The sequence below is a fragment of the Pungitius pungitius genome, chromosome 1, assembly GCF_949316345.1.
Source record: "Pungitius pungitius chromosome 1, fPunPun2.1, whole genome shotgun sequence".
Lineage (NCBI taxonomy): Eukaryota > Metazoa > Chordata > Actinopteri > Perciformes > Gasterosteidae > Pungitius > Pungitius pungitius.
In genome coordinates this window covers 28,763,900-28,783,194 of record NC_084900.1, presented here as the reverse complement: position 1 = coordinate 28,783,194, position 19,295 = coordinate 28,763,900, and the positions used below count along the sequence as shown (strand labels likewise).

Sequence of the window (19,295 nt, the reverse complement as noted above, 5' to 3'; positions counted from 1 at the left end):
GGGTCTAAACCCCTGAATGCTTCCAAGCAGGCTAAACACAGTAGCACATCTAGTGATGGTGGCCAATCTCATTAGGAGGTGGATGGCCTAGCCCCGCTTTGTGCTCAGTGCCTGCGTCTCTTATCTGTTGACGAGATTACACACAGAGCCACAGATCAACGAGGGAGGCGGGGCTTAACACATCGATCCTTTTTGGTGCAGGCTGCAGGGAAACTGAACGTGTAGGATTTATGTTTTTTTTTCAACAAAGTGCAGAGAGAATGGATACCGATCCTCCGATTATTTGTCAAAGTAGGTCAAGCTCGAGGCTAACCGATGCTTCATCCACAATGTTAGTGAAACACAAGCACTCTAGGGATCACATTTACTAATGAATGCATCTTCAAATATCTCATATTACATTAAATCTGGACCTTCACTGAGGTCGAGCTGTAGAGCTTCTTAATGGGAACTTGTGCTGACAAATAAACAGATATGTTGATAATCAAAGAGCTCTGACACCAACAATCCAATGATTGCAGCATCCAACTCACATAAAGTGAACTTATGTTTGATATAAAGCTTGATCCTTATTACTTTCCTCAGTGTGACGTGTGGTGACGTTGCTTTGTAATTCCTTAGTAGACTCAATTACAGGAGATTTCACATTTCACAGATGAGCTCGTGTGGTTTTACTCGACATGCTTTTCCTTAAGTTTCCCAAATAAATGAGTGCATTCCTATTGATGAAGGATCGGAGAAGCTTGGAGACCTCATACTGAAGCAGGATGTTGTGATACTTAATCCTCTTACACAAAACAGTGTGTAAATCCTTCTTGTGGCTACCGTTAACTCTGAATATAAAGGGTGACACCACTTTCACATGATAAACAATTTTGAGCATTTGAATGAATATTTGTCATTGAATTCAATGTTGAATTACAGAGATAAATAAACACTATGCTTTTAATGCTTGTTAATTTTGTATGGAATAAAAAATATTTTTGCAAAGCACGGATATTGATCAATCTGTTCACACGGTCTAATTCTCACGTCCTTCCTTCTTTCTTTCGGTCTACATGCACATTTGTCACTTAAATGTATCTGTGTTAATGTCCACTAACCTATTGGCCACCTACTGTGCAGAGTATTTCCTGCTGTCAGCAGACAGTATCCTCGGACACTCTGTAGGTAGAACAGCATTCCCCTCATGTACAGATGTGTCTTTGCCATAAGAGGGAGCTGTGTGTCCAAGGTCAGCGTTGGTTTTCCTGAAGAGAAATTAACAACAGTAGAGGAAACAAGTGAAACAAGTCTGCCTGCACAACAGCAGAGTTAATGTACCTATTGGAACTACCAACCTGTCAGATGTTTTCTGTGTAATACCCATAATTCCTGTAGAGAGGTCAGGTGGATTTTGGTGCATTTATAGACTCTTTATCTGCAATAAAAATTGATTTCTACTCATCATCATTCATCGTCGTCATGCATGTTAATTACAATATTTAAATCCTTTAATTGTGCAGAAAATTATTTATGTTTTTCGTTTAAACATTTATATGGGTAGTATATTATATCCAATAATGTTTGTTTCACTTTCTTTATTTGAATATAATGATTTAATAACGATTGAATACTTATCCCTCATTATATTTATTCTTCTCTCCTTCACTGGGTGATTAAAACCCATCGTGGCTTTTTGTCGCTTTGATTATGAAGTATTTTCAACTTCCACATTTTATACAAGATTTCTTCAAAGCTGCTTATCCTTCACACATTGAGGATTATAAAAGAAAAAGGTTTGTCAGAAAAATAGCTTATGTTTTTGGTTTCATTGATAAAGACTTTGTTAATAATACAAAGATGATGTTTATAATTCAGTTATACATCAAATCAATTGAAGTTGTGTTTGCTACATCCCTGAGAATGTCACATTTTCCTCATCCAAATTTATAGTTTTTATCAGTTAAGACATTTTAAGAGTCTACGGTGGAGGGAGGATTATGGCAGTTTTGTGTTGGTGAGCTGGATCCTAGATTTTATTCCATCTCTTATATAATAATGCTTTACAATTGACATGGCTTTCCATGGACAGGAATACTTTAAGCTCGAGCTGATACAGTACAGCATAGGATCATGAGAATGTCCTTAGTTGAGCATTTCTTTGGTCTTAAATGAAAGCATTATCTACGTTTTCACCTAATGTTGGAGCTAAATAAAAAGTCAGAGTATCATCAACGTCACTGGGAATGAATGAAAGACAATGCATCTAAGATTTTCTGCCACGTTTTTTAATCCAGTGATTATGTACCTTACTTTCTATTTCAATTTAGAATCCAGCTAGTTTGGCATAAGCTAATAACATTTGAAAAATTATGATTAATATTAGTTTTATAAGATCCGTGGCTCGCAAACATTTTTACATTCCTTTGCCACCTTTTATCTTTCTATTCATTATTCTGTGGACATAACTTTTCTCCCCATTGCTTTGCTCCTGATTTCTTGTTGTCATAGCAACAGCAGAACCGCAGGCTGCCGTGTGCGTTTTGTACCCTGTGTATGTATGTGTGCGTGTGTCAGTGTGTTCATGCGTTGCAGGGGTGAAGTCGAGCCCCTCCCTCCCGCCCCTCAGCCTCCATCAGCTGCAGCCCAGGCAGTGTTAGTCTGATTCGCTGCAGAGAGATGCACTGCAGCTCCACGCTGGACCAACCAGTCAGGAATTCCTCACAGGCACGTAGCACACACACACACACAGACACACTCTGCTACACACATTTAAATACACACACTTACGCTGACTGCAATCAAACCCCCTCAAGCGTCCGGCGTCTGTGCTGCATCTCATCGCTTTTCCTCTCTTTTCTCCTCCTCAGCGCTCGCTTTCTCCACAGCTCTGACTCGCTCATTTCACCTTTTCCCATCACTGCCAGGCTGAACCACACAATCTGAGACCATGTCCTCCAACCTGCCCCCGGGGACTGCCACCGGGGCTAAAAACAAGCCCCTCTCCCCCTTTAGGAAGCGGGGCAGCTTGCAGTATGCAGCCAGCACAGGTGAGTGGGGGTTGCATGGGGATGGAGAAGAAGAAGTAACAGATGAGGAATCTGACATTAAATGAGCCTGGGGTGCTGTGGCTCTGTACTGTGCATAAGGATCTCTGACCTTTTGAAGTCAGAAAAGATGATCAACTCATCACAGGAAATCATGGTGGAATACTTGTTGTTAGTAGTTTGGGGGAATGCAGACCTGTTGATTACGGATCCTCTCTAAGGGGGGGTTTGACATTCATACCCTGCAGTTTCTCAGCGTGCTGGCTTGCAGCTTTTCTGTTCAGCACTAGGCTTGTTGTTCTTTTAAGGGACAGAAGGTTTATATTTATATGCTCCACGTGTTCTCTACTGTCAGCCCAGGGTTCATTTAGCGTAGGCTCAAATGTGGCTTAAATGTTAACCCGTTGTTGCGAGGGGCAAACTCATTTTATCAGTCGTCATGTTTTAACTTAAATAATTAAAAGGTCCGTCATGGTTTGGGGAACCTTTTGACATGTGACGTCCTTTCAAAACCGGTTGCCTTGTGAGAAAATATTCCTGAAAATAGAGTTTGTTGTTATTAATATGTTGGACAGACACAAAATGTAGCCGGATGGTAGTATGTGGCCTAGATTGAATATGTAGGTTGCTACCTCAGGACTTGATCCCCGCTGAATGAGAGGATTAGGCTCCACTCTGATGTATGCACACGACCGGTCAACCTTTCATCCAAACTACAAAGAGTGTAGAATGACCACATGGCAAAACGACAGCCGTTACCCCTCTTTTGTTCACTCCGTGTCGTTTCATAATCCAAAAGGTCACTCACTTCAACATCATGCATTATTAGAAAACATTGCTGTACTAATTTCTCATAATATTAGTTGATGGCACTTTATTTTTATTACATAACATACAATTGTGGCTTAAAATGTGTTGTAGCTGTAAATATCCCAGGTCACATGTACGATGGACAGTGACATGCTGTGACAATTGCATTGTTAAAAATTAAATCAAAATTGGATTTTTAGCGCTGACAATAAATACAACAGCTGGAAATATAAGTGAACTTTTTAGCCAATCTATCTGGCCAATCAATCAGAATAGCCGAGTGGTATACACGTTACATTTCATGTAGCTATTGCTTTTGTCCAAAGCAGTGTAAAACAACAACAACAACAGTAATGAACAAAGACAGACACACTATATTAAGTGCTAGCTAGCCAAGGCATAGGCAAGCCAAATCAATCTGCTATAGCACATTTCCACAACAAGGCAATTCCTAAGTGCTTCACACAAAAAACATTAAAACCATCACAACACCAGGCAAAATGAAATAAAATTCGAAACCCGTGTGGAACGCAGCACTGAGACAGTAACAGGACTGTAGTTCTGACACTGTCTGTGTTTAAGTGGATGTTGTTAATAAGAGCAGCTTCCGTTCTGTGGTGCAGTCAAAAGCCTCAAACAGACATTCAAACAGTTATTTAAAGCCAAGACGTCGTTTGGCTGTGGAAAACACGCTTTTCTATTATTTTACTTAAAAAGGGGAAGTTTGATATTTTATATATATGTATATGTATGTATATATAGATATATACAATTTGTCATTGTTAGGAGTGGTTTAATAACTACAGTTTTCATAGTATATACACAATATATAAAATAGTTTATTCGGTTGAGGTGTGTTTTTAGCTTGCGTCAGAAGATGAACGGACCTTCTGCTGTCCTGATGTCATCGGGGAGCTCAGTCCACCATTTAGGAGCCAGGACAGCAAAGAGTCGTGATTTTGTTGAGTTTTTAGCTCTCTGTGAGGGAGCAACAAGCCGATTGGCAGAGGAAGAGCGCACTGAGCGAGCGGAGTGGTTTGTTCATCTAATCAGCATCAGATCAATATGAATCACTCACATCCAACCTTTCTTTGAGGATGACAGACCTGCCCAACACATACTGTTGTCTGCCAAACGGCCCTTTGCTCTCTTTAGCGGTAATTGTGTGAAGGGCTGAGGCAAAGTGTAGTTTGGGGCTGTACATATTTAGACACTTAGCAGTGTGTGAATCACTTCACTGGCTGTGAAAAGGTAGCTCTGAGATTAGAGCGCCACCCACTCACCAGTCCGCCTCTTCTGTGCCTCATGCGGTTTAACACTTGTTGAACAACTTAAATCTGCAACAAGAACAAGAACATTGCAATGTATGTTCTTACTAATGAGGGCTTTGTACACTAAGTGAAATGACTACATTCAGCAAAGGCAAAACCACTCTTTTGGTGTTATAATCATCATTAGCTGTATTATATAATATGTATTTAAAAGGTGTAATAACAGATGGATCTATAGCAACAAAAGTACTCATTATGCAACATAAGGGCTCCTGCCAATGTTATATAGCATCATGAGTTGATCATTATTACTCATTATTGATCATTATTGATCATTTTCAATATTGTAGCTTGATGTTCTGTTGACTAGTTAAACTTATACCAATCCTATTTTACAAACTAATCAGATGTTTTTCTGGGGAAAATTGTAACCTGTAAAGTGACAAGTATCCTAATGATGGCTGTCAGAAAACTGTTGTGGGGCAAAAAGTGCAGTGCTTAATAAAACTGCAGAACTACTTTCCACTTCTGCTGAAAAGCAATACTACAAATACATTAAACACAAAAAACTCTGATTTACTGAACACGGCCGTTGTTCAGAAGGATCACGTTAACAGTACACGATGATGATGGACCTTTGAACACATTGTACCTCGACCTCATCCTGTTCACTCCTCCATTGGTCGTGTCCCTCTTTGTCTTTCGGTGTCCACACACGTCAGGGTCTGTGTCATGAACAAATACAGTCATTACAGCAGAGATACCCTGTAAGTTAAAGGTTAAGCCTTGTCACTCCATCAGTAACGCAATCTGCACAAATAATGATTGACCGAGCCTTGGGACTCCCCAACACACCTTCATCCGATAACCTCTAATGAACCACCGCCTCCTGTTGTTCAGTGGTTTGAGGCTTAGATCAACCAACATCTGGCCTGTAAGGGGTCTCGTGGACTTTTGCGCTGTGGGTGGGATCACCCTTTTGTTGTATTGTTGTTCATACTCAATGGTCTGGTGCTTTAGATATAGAGTTACTATCTGGTGCTGGTTGTGGTTTGCAACACATCGACCCGTGGAGAGACACAATCTTGTTTGGAAGGTACGCTGCATGCTGCTGTTTACACAATATAACATGAAAATACATTACTGAGTGGCGGAAATGTTGAAGAGTTTGGTATGTTGCCTCTTTTAATTCAATAAACATATATTTAAGTACTAGAAATATTTACATGTGGTGACACTTATAATTGATATTTCACTGTATCTCAAAGGGAAACTTTTTAAACATTAATCTCAAAGCCATATTTAGTTGCCTCTTGTCAGATCATTCTCTTACAGCTTTAAAGATCAGTTGATTAATTAATAAATCAACTTACATCAAATGAATCAACAGTTGACTTTGATCAACTACTCCTTTTACTAATATTTCTAACTAAAATAACAAACATCAGTCTGAAGATTTTCTCATTTACTCTCTTGTGTGACAATTATGTGTTTAGCCTTTGGTCTGTTGGTCCAAATATTCATTGCACAATGTGCAGGGTTGCAATCAATGTGCAGTGCACCTCTTCATTTAAGAAATGTCTTTAGAAAAGTGTGATTCCTCGCTGGCGGCAGAAAAAGCTCAATATCATATGAAGTGGTTAACATTTGCTCCATCTAGACCAGCTGCAAAACCAGAAATCTCTTTAGCTGTGTGTGTGTGTGTGTGATGCCGTATCTGACCACTAGAGAGAGCCTGGTCTGAAGATTTGGAGCTTTCCTGATGAATCAATGAACAGCAATGTGCTCCTCTTGAGGCTTCATCTGTTTGATTGGACCTTGTAAAATCTATTTTGGCTTCAAGTGCCTTGAAAAGAAACACGATAATTGAATCTTTAGAAGGTCCGCAGTGATTGGCCTGAAGTTGGATTGCACCTGGCTTCATGTAGCACTGTTTCTTTTTGTCCACTTTCAAACTAGGTTTTAAACTAAAGTATAACCAGTTTATGACGTTCTGAATGTATTTTGGATAAAAAAGTCCATATATCTATGTCATCTTTCCACAACCTAATAGAGCTACATCTTCTGTCTCAAAGGCCTCAGTTGCTTTCCAAAAACGATTAAAAACACATTTGAAAAACACATGGTAAACATGGGAACCACAGTCCCACACAGTCATGCTGCTGTTTATACAATACTCACAGGCACGCTGGAAATAGTCCCCAACAAATTCACTGCCATTTCTGTTTAAATAACTTTTGCTAAAAACTACACAAACCCAAAATGATTGTGGTTTTAGAAAGGATATTTGTGACACAGACAATAACAAATCCCTAGACGCTGGCCCATCTTTGTAGAAAGTGTAAAAAAAACAGAATAAATGTTTAAACAGGATTCTGTGTTTGGGTCGAGACTTCGACTGAGTAAAGACGAGTTCTGACAGTATTGGGCAAGACAAGATAAGATGGCAGCGCAAACATTTGATACAAACTGGGGTTGATTGAGTCTCATACTCTTTGGTTCCAAGGTAACTGGATCAAGTCTGCGTTTATAACAGATGTAATAATTATAGATGTGTCTTTGTAACAATTTTTAAGAAACTCTTAAAAAAATGTTCATTACATTTTTTATAAAAATGCGTGTAGAAGTATAATAAAAGGAGAGAGATATGACATAAGAGACATGACCTCAGAGGAACTTGCACACTGCAGCCACAAACCTCTATCACTGTTTGTTATGAAATTTCCATCAGTTTAAAGAATCCTGAATGTGCTCTTTCAGCATACACACAATTCTGTGTTCATATCATGGGAATGCCCCTGAAATGACTGCTACAACCACAATGCGGGAAAACATGCTGGCCCTTTAATTTCATTCATGTGAGAGGACATGCAGGCCAGGTCTCGCTTATTAACGGTCATCTCCTTCAGACTGCAGCTTCATGCAGCTGGCTGTGACGGCTCAAACCTCACCGCCGAGGCAGCCCCTTTTGATCCACACATCCCCAACACGTGGTCCCCTCAGCGGGGAGAAAGGAGAGGAGAGTGGGGGTGTTGTTGAGGAAACTCATGGCAGCAGGAACTCCATCCTCCATCCCCCCCCCCCCACACACTCCCTCCCTCTCCCTCCAGTGGTACATTCCAGATTTGTGTCAGAGGCATTTAAATGAGGAGGATCAGCTCCAGAGGAAGCGAGTGCAGCGACAGCTGGCCTGAACCGGGAGGCAGACAGAGCAGAGAGGGGTCACCCACTGGGATGAGTTCATGGATCTGCTGGACCAGCTTTTTGTATGTATGATCGGGACTAAGGAAAAAGAGGAGATGACTCTTAGACTCTATGAGGGCATGTTGATGTGCGAGAGCGTGTGTGTTTTTTAGGCAGTCTGTTTAAAGTGGTTCTTTCTTGATATCCACCTCCCTCCTTCCCTCTGTTGTTTAACATGCTCCATCTCTCCATCTGTCCCTCCTTCCTTGGCCCTGATAGCCACTGGTTAATTAATCCTGAGGCAGGTTGAGACAGGGACACTCCACTAACCTCGTCCCGTGCAAAAGCACAAATAACTAACTAACTCTCCCCCTTTTTCCCTTTCATACTCACTACCTCACTCCTCTGCCTGCTCCTTGGCGGCTTGGTGTAATAGCGCTGAGCAGGGCTGTCTATAGTGTCTAGTCTATTGATTGGTGGCAACTAAAACTGCGCACATGGAGGCCGACTAAATCAATAACTGTTCCTGACTACAGCTCCGGCTGTGGGATCTGATCAAGAGGTTTGTTTTCAGGACTAATTGAGATCCTGCCTTCAAGTTGTTTTAATTCCTTCCCTGTATCCTTCAAATGAGAAATCCGACAGTAGTAAAATAAACGCGGGCACAAGGTTTTTCCTAGACCGCTAACCTCAGCCATCCGCCGCAGAGACTAAACAAAAGATTTTGATGGCACGTCTGGAGAGACGTCAGCAGCTTGATGCAGGGCCATCGAGAGATGCTGGAGGAGTAAGCATCCTTTAGAGGAGCAGAGAAGAGCCGTTAAACCCTGCTCCGTCCTGCCTTCCGTGCATGTGCTAATCCTAAAACATGTGCTCATCCCATAACATTGACGCGCTATGTGATATTTAGCGGCTGGAGATATAAGTTATTATGTTACATTTTGTGTCTGCCCTATTTTTTAAACTGCTGTGATTTCATATTCCGGCTCTTAAAGTTGACGCTACAACAAAGTCAATTGTTTTTTGTGTTCAAACTACATGGTGTCAAAAACTCTCAAATACTGACAGTGGGCTTCTAATGCCAAGTGAGATTTGTCATCTTGTTTCTAGATAGTTTCTGAATTTAATTCAAAGTATAGAAGGTTTGTGGATAGTTCATTTTAGATTTTTGCCTTCTTTTTGCACATCAAAGAAGGGGGTTTGTGGAAAATAAAAGGTACATTCTTCAAAGTAACTTTATTTTTAAAAGTAGGAATCTAATATATGTGCACTAAAATGGAGGTGGTTCAACATCACTAGCTTCTCCATAGTTTAAAAGGTATCCAATCTGATTAAAAACATAAAAATGACCCTTCCGTCCTGCTTTGTTTATGTTTTACTCAGGTTGGCCATCGCAGTTTTCTTCCTGCTAGATAAATAAAAGCCTCATACAACTAGTGTGTGTGCTATTTGTTAAAGTGAACCATGGCGGGTTTCACTTTCCGTGGTTTGTTGTTAAACCGTGGCGGGATGAGTTGTTATGTAACCCCACATGCTCCAAATATAGCAGCCATTAGGGGATTAGCTGCAGGCCCAGCAGGCTTGGCTGGGCTAGGCTTTGCTGCGGCCTTGTATAGATGTCTTTGCCGCCGGTTGGCTGCTGCCCTCCACGCCGCCGTCCACTGTTATCAGCAGGAACTGATGTGCACCAAACGGACAGCACAGATAACATCTTGGTTGGTCATTACACAGACAGGCGCTCTCCTCCCGCTGCATCCATCCGTGGCTGGACGTGGTGACTGAGACTGGAGGACAGTTTGACACTGCATGTCTTCTGATTGTTATTCAGTTAAACTGTCGATTATTTACAATTGTTATGTTCTTTTGTTCGTTTTTAGGATATCTTGTTTGTTCTCCCCAGAAGTCTAAAACCCATAAATAAGATGAAGAAATAAAGCAAAACATCCTCACAATTCAGTGTCTGCAACCAGGGAATGTGTGGGGTTTTCAAAATGACTTCAACGCTAACTGAATGGTTTCAGGTCTCAATGTGATATCCATTGTCTGTATATATTTAAATTGACACCCCAATTAATTATTTGTTTGGCAATATGTGCACTTTCGATTAAGTGTCCTCTAATACTTTCCGTATCATCTCTCAAATTCAATTTCCTGCTTATTGTATTTAAGAAATGTATACACAATGGGGAGGTTTGTGTTATCTGAGGTATTTTAGTCCGAAATGCTTCTGTGTTTCTTGATGTTTTCATGACGAAACAGCAGCGCGTTGTGGAATGTGTTGATTGAACAGCGTTGAGCAGAAGGTGATAAACAACGAGGAGAACTGTTACTTACGACTACTGAAATGTAGCTTTTATTTGATTCCTAATCAGCCCTGTTGATTGGCCCCTTTAGGATTCTCCTGTTTACATTTAACAGACGTGCTGGGTTTGAATGAATCAGGCTCAGCAGAGGCCGCACGTATCCTTCAGTGTGCCCTCTCTGACCTTCTTCTGTGCATGGTCGATCACTGCAGACAGACAGCAGGATCAATGACTCACATGGGATGAAATATTTAACAGGATGATGCATTTTTCAGTGGAGGGTGCGTAGTTTCAAGGGAAAGATTAATAACATGGCAGACAGGCGGCTAAATATTCACCCAGAGGGAAAACAGTGAACCCGTGAAGGGATTGTCTGTCCTTGCTAAATGTATCTTAAAGACAAATCTTTGTTTTCCTCAACGCTCCTTTCTAAGCATCCATCTTTTTGTTTTTCTTTCCATCCCATAAACTAATGGGTTTGTCTAAAACGTTATCTATAAGCCATTTCGACAATGGAGGATATCACCTGGTGCATAAGCTGACTCTCCTCCTGAAGGGTCCATTGTGTCTTGATGCGCTGACCTCAGATGTCCTCTGTTGTGTAACGGTCCACTGAGGGAGGAGCGACAATTCTCTGCACACTGTTCTGGTCACTGTGAATTATATGTTGAAGGAATGACAAATGACAGAGTTCTTTCATTAAACTGATTAACCTCGTTTAGATGATTCATTTTCATGTCGAACCCACTTTTGATGATTGCTATTTTTATCTGGGCTGATAATCTCATTGAAAGTTAATAAGACGCAGCTGTTTTGAGCCAAACTGATTAATGACCTTTCAACCTGAAATGAGTTTGTCTCGATAGAGCGACTGAAATCGGACATTACACGTCTCACTATGATTAGAAGATGGCGAGGCCTAAATGTCTCGTTCTTCCCCCTCCTCTTCATCTGCAGCTGATCTCCGTGGTGCGCGCCACCTCCTCACTTCCCAGCATTCCCTGCCTGGGATCCCGGTGGCCTTGAAACAATCCATTGACCTGCGTACATCCATGGACGGGAAGTACAAGGAGATTGCGGAGGTTGGCACTCTATTGACTTACTTTAAAAGACACTGTGGTTAGAAGTTCAGACGTTCATAATGTTGTTTACCGTATGTGGGCCTGCGTGAAGGAGCTGTTCTCACGCACCCTCGCTGAGAGTGAGATGCGAAGCGCCCCTTATGAATTTCCAGAGGACAGCCCCATTGAACAGCTGGAGGAGAGACGCCAGAGACTTGAGCGACAGATCAGCCAGGATGTGAAGTGAGTGAAAAAAAAGAGATGCACCAGCGTTTGCATCTGTGTTTGCAACCAGAAGCTAACAATGATGAGGCTCCCTGTTCCCAAGGTTTGAACCCGACATCCTCCTGAGAGCCAAACAGGAGTTCATGAAGACTGACAGCGCCACTGATCTCGAGTGAGTGCTTTATCCTGCCAAAAATATACCGTGGTGTATATGATAAGGTACCAGATTTGAAAATAGTGTTCATTATTTTGTTTGATTTATTATCAGATACATGAAGGAGCAGAGCCAGTCTCCTGACCTGCAGGAGAGAGAACCGGTTCCAGAGAAAGAGTACCAGCGAGTTGCTATTTCAGGAGAGGAGAAATGTGGGGTATGTGAGAGTACCAGTAATGGAGGGAGAATTGGAAAGAAGAGTGTTTCATGATAGACGCACTTTGTGGTGTTTCACAATTAAGTAACTCTGAAAATAACACTTTTTTCTTTTCTTAATTCCTTTTCATTCTATTGTTCTTCTCTTAAGGTTCCCTTTACAGATTTGTTGGATGCAGCCAAGTGTGTGGTGAAGGCTCTGTTCATCAGACAAAAGTACATGGGTCTGTCGCTGCAGAGTTTCTGCAGGACCACCGCTCGCTGCCTCCAGGAGCTGAGTGAGAGACCTCCAGAGTTTGACATCTGTGAGGAGGAGATCCCAGAGGCCTCAGGTTCAAACGCATGTACGCATCTCCACCACCAGAAAGATGTCCTTGTATACAAGAAAACATTCATCCTTAATTAACAAATAGGAGGCACAGATTGGTGCTCAAACGAGTATATTCGTCAAAGTATTATCCAACCACATGGATGATAGATTCATTGAGAATTATTTGTGTAATGTCTTGTCTTTGTGGAGTTTCTTGCTTTTTCCTTGTTGTCTATCAATGTTCTTTTTGTGTTTGTGAGATACTAACAATGTTTAAAATCACAAAAATATGACAGGAGGATCCCTCATCCAAGACAAATATGCAATAGATATCAAAGATAAATCAATAGTCTCTCAACCTGGTGGGAAGCGTAAAACAAAAATGCCCCCCCTCATTGTAGTAAAACATATACCTAACCTCTATGTAGATAAGAGTTTATTCTAACCGTACATAAATACAACATTTCTTAGTTTAGGGTGATTGTACACAAACGAAAAAGTAATCATGAACATGAGTTTCCATATCTGCCATTTGACCCCCTGACGTCCTACACACGGGTTGTTAAATATAGGAATACCAGTCACGTACAGTGGCATGTGCTATACTCATATTTGGGAATAACCACTTCCACCCACAGATTTCACAACCTATCTGTCGTACACCCCTTACCGGGCGGCCTCACCCGGCAGGCTGTTAAAACCAGACCTTGTTTGCATGTGCTTGCACCTCCGTTCAGAGCCACGACACAGCGCCTGACATTCTGTTTCCTCTCAGATGCCACAGGGCACCCACCTGCTTCTGGAAAGCACCCCTATGAGAACCCCGACCCCGCCAGCATGCCCCGTGATACGGGTTACGGCTGCAAGATGGTGGATGGCGTCATGCATGTGTACACAACGAGGAGCGCTTTGGAAAAGTACGACATTGGTGACAAAGCACGGGCATGCCGTGTCTTGCGGCCCTCGATGTGGTTGGATGCTTTCGAGACTCACACCGTTAAAGTTGGCGGCAGAGACTTTCCTGCTAAAGTTTTGATGTTGCCAACAGGAGCACAGAGCTGGACCTGCCCTACCCAGACCTGCAGGAGTATATCGCTGATATGAACGTGATGATGGCGCTCATCATCAACGGACCAGTGTGAGCTTCCTTATGGTTGATTACACAACTGTGTGTGCGTGCGTGTGTGTGTGTGTATGCCACAGATGTTTGTTAAGTGATGATATTTGACCGTTTTGTTATTGTTAATCATTTGACTTCCTTTACACTTTTTTTAAATCTTCTGAACCACCATTTCAATGTCTCTCAGAAAATACCAATCTTTTCTTGTTTATATTTCGCTGTGCCACAGAAAGTCCTTCTGCTACCGTCGTCTGCAGTACCTCAGCTCCAAGTTCCAGATGCACATTCTGCTCAATGAAATGAAAGAGTTGGCAGCCCAGAAGAAGGTCCCACATCGCGACTTTTACAATATCCGTAAGGTGAACTTGACACCTGTTTCTACATAGCTTGATCAAAATTCTTTACCCAAAACCAGGATCCTCCTTTAAAAAAGAACAGAAATAATGAATTATTGATTTTATTTCACAGGTGGACACACACATTCACGCCTCATCCTGCATGAACCAGAAGCACCTCCTGCGTTTTATCAAAAGGGCCATGAAGAAGTATCCTAAGGATATTGTGCATGTAGAAAGAGGAAAGGGTCAGACGCTGATGGAGGTGTTTGAGACCATGAACCTGACGGCCTTTGACCTGAGCGTGGACACCTTGGACATGCACGCGGTGAGTGACGGCCGTGATGGACGGACTAAAGGCTAATACGTGGTCACATTTTGTTTTTTCTCAGGACAACAGCATCAGATAATGAGAGATGTGCTGAATTACTGTGTTTCAACTCTTCTGGCAGGACCGCAACACTTTTCATCGCTTTGACAAGTTCAATGCCAAATACAACCCGATTGGCGAATCCATCCTGAGAGAGATCTTCATCAAAACCGATAACTACATCGAGGGGAAATACTTTGGACACATTATTAAGGTGCTCACTTCCACTATAACAACCGCCATCACCACTGATAGCTCTGTACGAGACACTGCCGCCACCTGCTGATTGATTGTGTCACTGCTTTTCAGGAGGTGATGGCGGACCTGGAGGAGAGCAAGTACCAGAACGTGGAGCTCAGGTTGTCCATTTACGGACGCTGCAGGGACGAGTGGGACAAACTGGCCGAGTGGGCTGTAAAGCATCGGGTCTACTCCACCAATGTGCGCTGGCTTGTGCAAGTGCCCAGACTCTTGTGAGTAGCTCCTAGTGCATCAAAGTATGACACCACATTTGCAACATAACAGAAATTGTAAAAAAGAAAAATGCTCTAACTAACTCCTCCTGGATATATTAGAGCGTTTGTAACCTTTTGTAAAGACACCAACCTGGAAGCCAAGTATCCCATCCCATACACACACACATATACACTATACTTGTGTACTTTTACTTGAATACTATAATCCATAATAATTAAACCTTTTGAGGGATGCAGACAGACATTAGTCACTAAGCTCCTCTGAAACACAAGTCATTTCTTCATTGGCATTTCTCCCTCAAAGCGACGTCTACCGCACGAAGAAACAACTGTGCAACTTCCAAGAGATGCTGGAGAATATCTTCATGCCTCTGTTTGAGGTCACAGTGAACCCGGGCAGCCATCCAGAGCTTCACCTCTTCCTGCAGCACGTATGAAGTTACTACTGACCAATCGTTGTGTTGTGATGCTGTTCACATGTACACAGAACTCAAAGGGTTTCATGGATCTCTTGTTGGCTCTTGTTGACGCAGGTTGTGGGTTTCGACAGTGTGGATGACGAATCCAAACCAGAGCAACATATCTTTAACCTGGACAGTCCGCTGCCAGGCAACTGGACAGAGGAGGACAACCCGCCCTACTCCTATTACCTCTATTACATGTATGCAAACATGACCGTGCTGAATCACTTGCGCAGGTACCTTGTTTTTCATATATTTGAATTGTTATTTTCAAATCTCATGTTGTAGAATTCTATTATAATTTCACATTTTAGAGTGTAAGTTTGTCTTTCTTTTCCTTTGCATTTTTTCCAGCTTGTAAACAGTAATTAGTTTCTAGGGCGTGAAGCTGCGGTCTCTAATTCGTTGAGTCTTTGTATGTTTTGGTCCAGGCAGCGAGGCTTTCCCACGCTCGTCCTGCGTCCTCATTGTGGGGAGGCGGGTCCGATCCATCACTTGGTGTCTGGTTTCATGCTGTCAGAGAACATCTCCCATGGGCTGCTGCTCAGAAAGGTGTGGCTTCAATATCACGACTTTGCTCAGTTTCAAGACTCTATGTGGAAATTACAACTATAAATGTAACTGTTTGCTCTGCTGAGCATTATAGTGTTGCGATAATACTTCCTTAAAGACTCATGAAAGATATAGGCCGTGGCATTAATCCACTCCTGGAGCATTGATTGTTTATTACAGCTCACATTATGCCTTTATGGTCCTCCAGGCTCCTGTGCTGCAGTATCTGTACTACTTGGCCCAGATAGGTATCGCCATGTCGCCTCTCAGCAACAACAGCCTGTTCCTCAGCTACCATCGTAACCCTCTCCCAGAGTACCTGTCCAGAGGCCTCGTGGTCTCTCTGTCCACGGACGACCCGCTGCAGTTTCACTTCACCAAGGTCAGTGTGCACAGCCTGTCAATCATTCGGGCTTTGTACCTGGTTACGTTTTCTGTATTTCTCCTTAATTCTCTGAAATGGGAAATGAGTGGTTTGGATCTATTTCAGGAACCTGACACATTTCCTGTAGAACAACCTTAATGAATATCGGCGCTGTTTGTAAAACTCCTCCGTGGCCCTGTGGTAATGGTTAGATTGTGATCTGTGTAGGAGCCCTTGATGGAGGAGTACAGCATTGCTGCTCAGGTGTGGAAATTGAGCTCCTGCGACATGTGTGAGCTGGCCAGAAACAGCGTGCTGATGAGCGGATTCTCTCAAAGGGTATCACTTATATTTTATAGCACAAAGCACGTGATCCAGTTTTACAGCTACCTCCGCGGCTTTTTACTTAGCAGTCAATTCAATTTTGCTCTTCTATGTACCAGGTGAAGTGCTCCTGGCTCGGCCCAAATCACACCAAGGAGGGGCAGGAGTGTAACGACATCCGGCGCACCAACGTTCCTGACATCCGCGTGGCGTACCGGTATGAGACCCTGTGTGAGGAGATAAATTTAATCACACAGGCCATCCGCACAGACGAGCTGGAGACCATCGAGGAAGAGGAAAGTCTGTGTTTGGCAGCTGGGCACGGAGAGAAGTGAAGGGTCACCACGACACAAACACTCTCAACATTCCCTCTTTTCCCATCAGGATTTGGACGGTTTAACATATCACACCTGAGAAATAAAAGATGAGTGCTTTAGTCACAAGACCATTATGAGAGTTGCTACTGTGGCAGTACGAGAGAGGACCCAAGGTCTTCACTTCCTCTAGTTTCTTTTCTCTTTAATCTGTCATGTCAATTTCACGTCGTCTCTTGATGAATTGATTTTTAAACATTGTGATTTTTGTGGTTTGGAACAACATTTTATTAAGTTTTCTGTACAGGTATTTCCTGTAACAAGCATTTAATAATATTGACATTCAACATTGAATCCATTAATAAAACTTTGAGAGACTATCATCTGGAACAATTTTTCACACTAAAGAGTCCAATACAGGGCTGTAGTTACACCATTGAGGACACTGAGGTCACACTCGTTATCATTTCCGCAAATTTTGAAAGTTTAAGTGATCATGGTGATGATTACTTTTAAGTTTTTAACAAGTGGGCAGCGTGGAGGCTGCTTTGAAACATGTTACTCATCATATGGAAAGTAGAGGGGAAGTTCTGAGAGATACTTTACCTCGTTGCGTTGTTGTTGGTTTCTAAAAGCTGGTTACCAGCTGTTAAAGGTGCAATGTGTAAGCTATGTAGAGATTGGTTTCAAAGAGATATCGCCCGCACCGGATGTTCCTTGGGAGGTAATAGTGAGTCACTGCTGAGTCCGTTCTGATTTGAGTCCATCACGAGAGGACAATGAAGTTGAGCAGCACCATCGGCATGTCACAGTTGTGGCTAGAAAGCATTTGTCTAGAATAAATATCCTAAACTCTTGTTGTAATCAGAGTAACGGGATGGAAAACATTGAAGGGATTGTGGTTCCAAGACCAGGATGCCTTTTGCGGGAGAGTAGACCCTTGCTTTTGTATTAATGTTGCTTTTTTAAATTTCCCTCTCAACTCACAAACCTGTGACTCTTCTAAAAATTCAGTAGCTCAGTTCTCCGCAGCAACGGCTCGTCCTCCTCTATGCTGGCAGTGAGTCTTGGCTTAGCGGTTTTTTTCACATTTTATCTGCACTGTTAGTGCAAGTTAGATATGAAAGGCTGCACCCTATTCCCTTGAAGTATGTCTTACACATTGTAACTGAGCCCTAAACTTTGGTGTAGCTTTAAAAAATGTCATTTGTTTTCTTACTACTCGTAATGACAACATAGTTCACATATAGCTGTTCTGTTTCATTTGGTTGTCGAGGTTCTTTTTACACTCCTTGCAACTATTAAGTAGTTGAGATGTTTGCATGATGGCTCCTTTCTTGTGTGCAGTATTGCTACTTAGTTGTAGCATCTTATATTAACTCTTAATTGATTATTGTTTCAGTCTGAACAGTAACTCTGTTCTTTATGTTCATATATTAAATATACATGTTTTAGTCATTGTACAGTGAATGATCATGCATGATCTTTTCATTCAGTTTTCACTCTTGGCATAAAAAAGCCAAATTCATGAATAAACACTTTTTTTTGTTTAGAGAACTGAAAGATGACAAACTTGACACACCAGTTTCAAACTCCTGCCTTAAATCTTTGTCCTGTTTCTGGGGTTTCTTGTTGCCATTCCAAAGCCCAAAGTGTCCCTCCAAGAGAAATATATGTGCTGTTCTTGAAATTGTATTTAATTGCATTTGTGTTAAAGAAAAATAAATGTTCACATTGAGTACTTTGTTAGCAGTATTTGTGCTGTGGGGTGTCTTACGGGGAGTCAAAGCAATGTAGCTAATAAAGGTGTATTTTCCTCATTATGTCAGTACACATGCTGCAGCATGTTGGATCAAAGGATGTCATGGTATAGTGTTTCAAAAATATTTTTGAAAAGTATAAGTAGGCTATAGCATTAAATGTGGAAATAAAGTCAACAGTATAGTATATGAAACATGTATTCTATAATATCATAAAAAGGCACAAAATAAGCCATGGTATCATTCTATATATGTAAATATATAAATAAAATGGTATACATGTTTTTGTCATAGAAAGTTGTACAGTACCAGGTACAATATGCCAGAAAAAGTCAAATAAATTCTAGTATAGAATGCTCGTAGAGGTCATTTGAAGGATATTTTCAGCATTTAAAAAACAAGTAGTAGGGTTTTATGTCATAAGAAGTTATAGTATATTATTGCGTAGACCAAAAACATAGTAGGGCCTGTTTAACAGCATCACTGAAATGTCAAAGTCAAACATGTCATCAAATAGTCACAGTCAGAAAAATTCTTAGAAAAGTATTGGTATAGTTTAGAGAGAAGAAGGGCTCACCTGGGTGTGCAGTGAGGGGACAGGCTCACCTGGGTGTGCACGGGAGGAGATACGAGAAGGAGCGATAAGGGTTTGTAGTT

The 19,295-nt window shown here is 41.7% G+C and overlaps 1 protein-coding gene across 3 annotated transcripts; it reads left to right on the top strand.

The window, feature by feature from the left end:
- The first annotated feature begins 2,615 nt into the window (after positions 1 to 2,615).
- ampd2b (adenosine monophosphate deaminase 2b) lies at positions 2,616 to 18,672 on the top strand. Of its 3 annotated transcripts, none has more exons than XM_037480489.2 (19): positions 2,616 to 2,709; positions 2,853 to 3,032; positions 11,554 to 11,678; positions 11,770 to 11,900; positions 11,986 to 12,054; positions 12,151 to 12,253; positions 12,404 to 12,596; positions 13,338 to 13,479; positions 13,611 to 13,700; positions 13,912 to 14,041; positions 14,151 to 14,345; positions 14,470 to 14,601; positions 14,697 to 14,860; positions 15,168 to 15,294; positions 15,397 to 15,560; positions 15,756 to 15,876; positions 16,085 to 16,258; positions 16,469 to 16,579; positions 16,684 to 18,672. In XM_037480489.2, exons 2-19 carry the CDS (start codon positions 2,933 to 2,935, stop codon positions 16,897 to 16,899), a joined length of 2,487 nt encoding a protein of 828 aa, XP_037336386.1. In that variant the 5' UTR covers positions 2,616 to 2,709; positions 2,853 to 2,932; the 3' UTR covers positions 16,900 to 18,672. The 3 variants fall into 3 exon arrangements, with proteins under 3 accessions (XP_037336386.1, XP_037336387.1, XP_037336388.1); XM_037480490.2 differs by having other exon boundaries at positions 2,617 to 2,709; positions 2,910 to 3,032; XM_037480491.2 differs by lacking the exons at positions 2,616 to 2,709; positions 2,853 to 3,032 and adding an exon at positions 8,274 to 8,376.
- Positions 18,673 to 19,295: the final 623 nt, after the last annotated feature.

Coding starts and splice junctions, on each gene's coding strand:
- ampd2b (XM_037480489.2), top strand. CDS start 2,933: ATGTCCTCCAACCTGCCCCCGGGGACTGCCACCGGGGCTAAAAACAAG. Junction 14,346..14,469: donor ACACCTTGGACATGCACGCG/GTGAGTGACGGC, acceptor CTCTTCTGGCAG/GACCGCAACACTTTTCATCG. Junction 15,877..16,084: donor ATGGGCTGCTGCTCAGAAAG/GTGTGGCTTCAA, acceptor ATGGTCCTCCAG/GCTCCTGTGCTGCAGTATCT.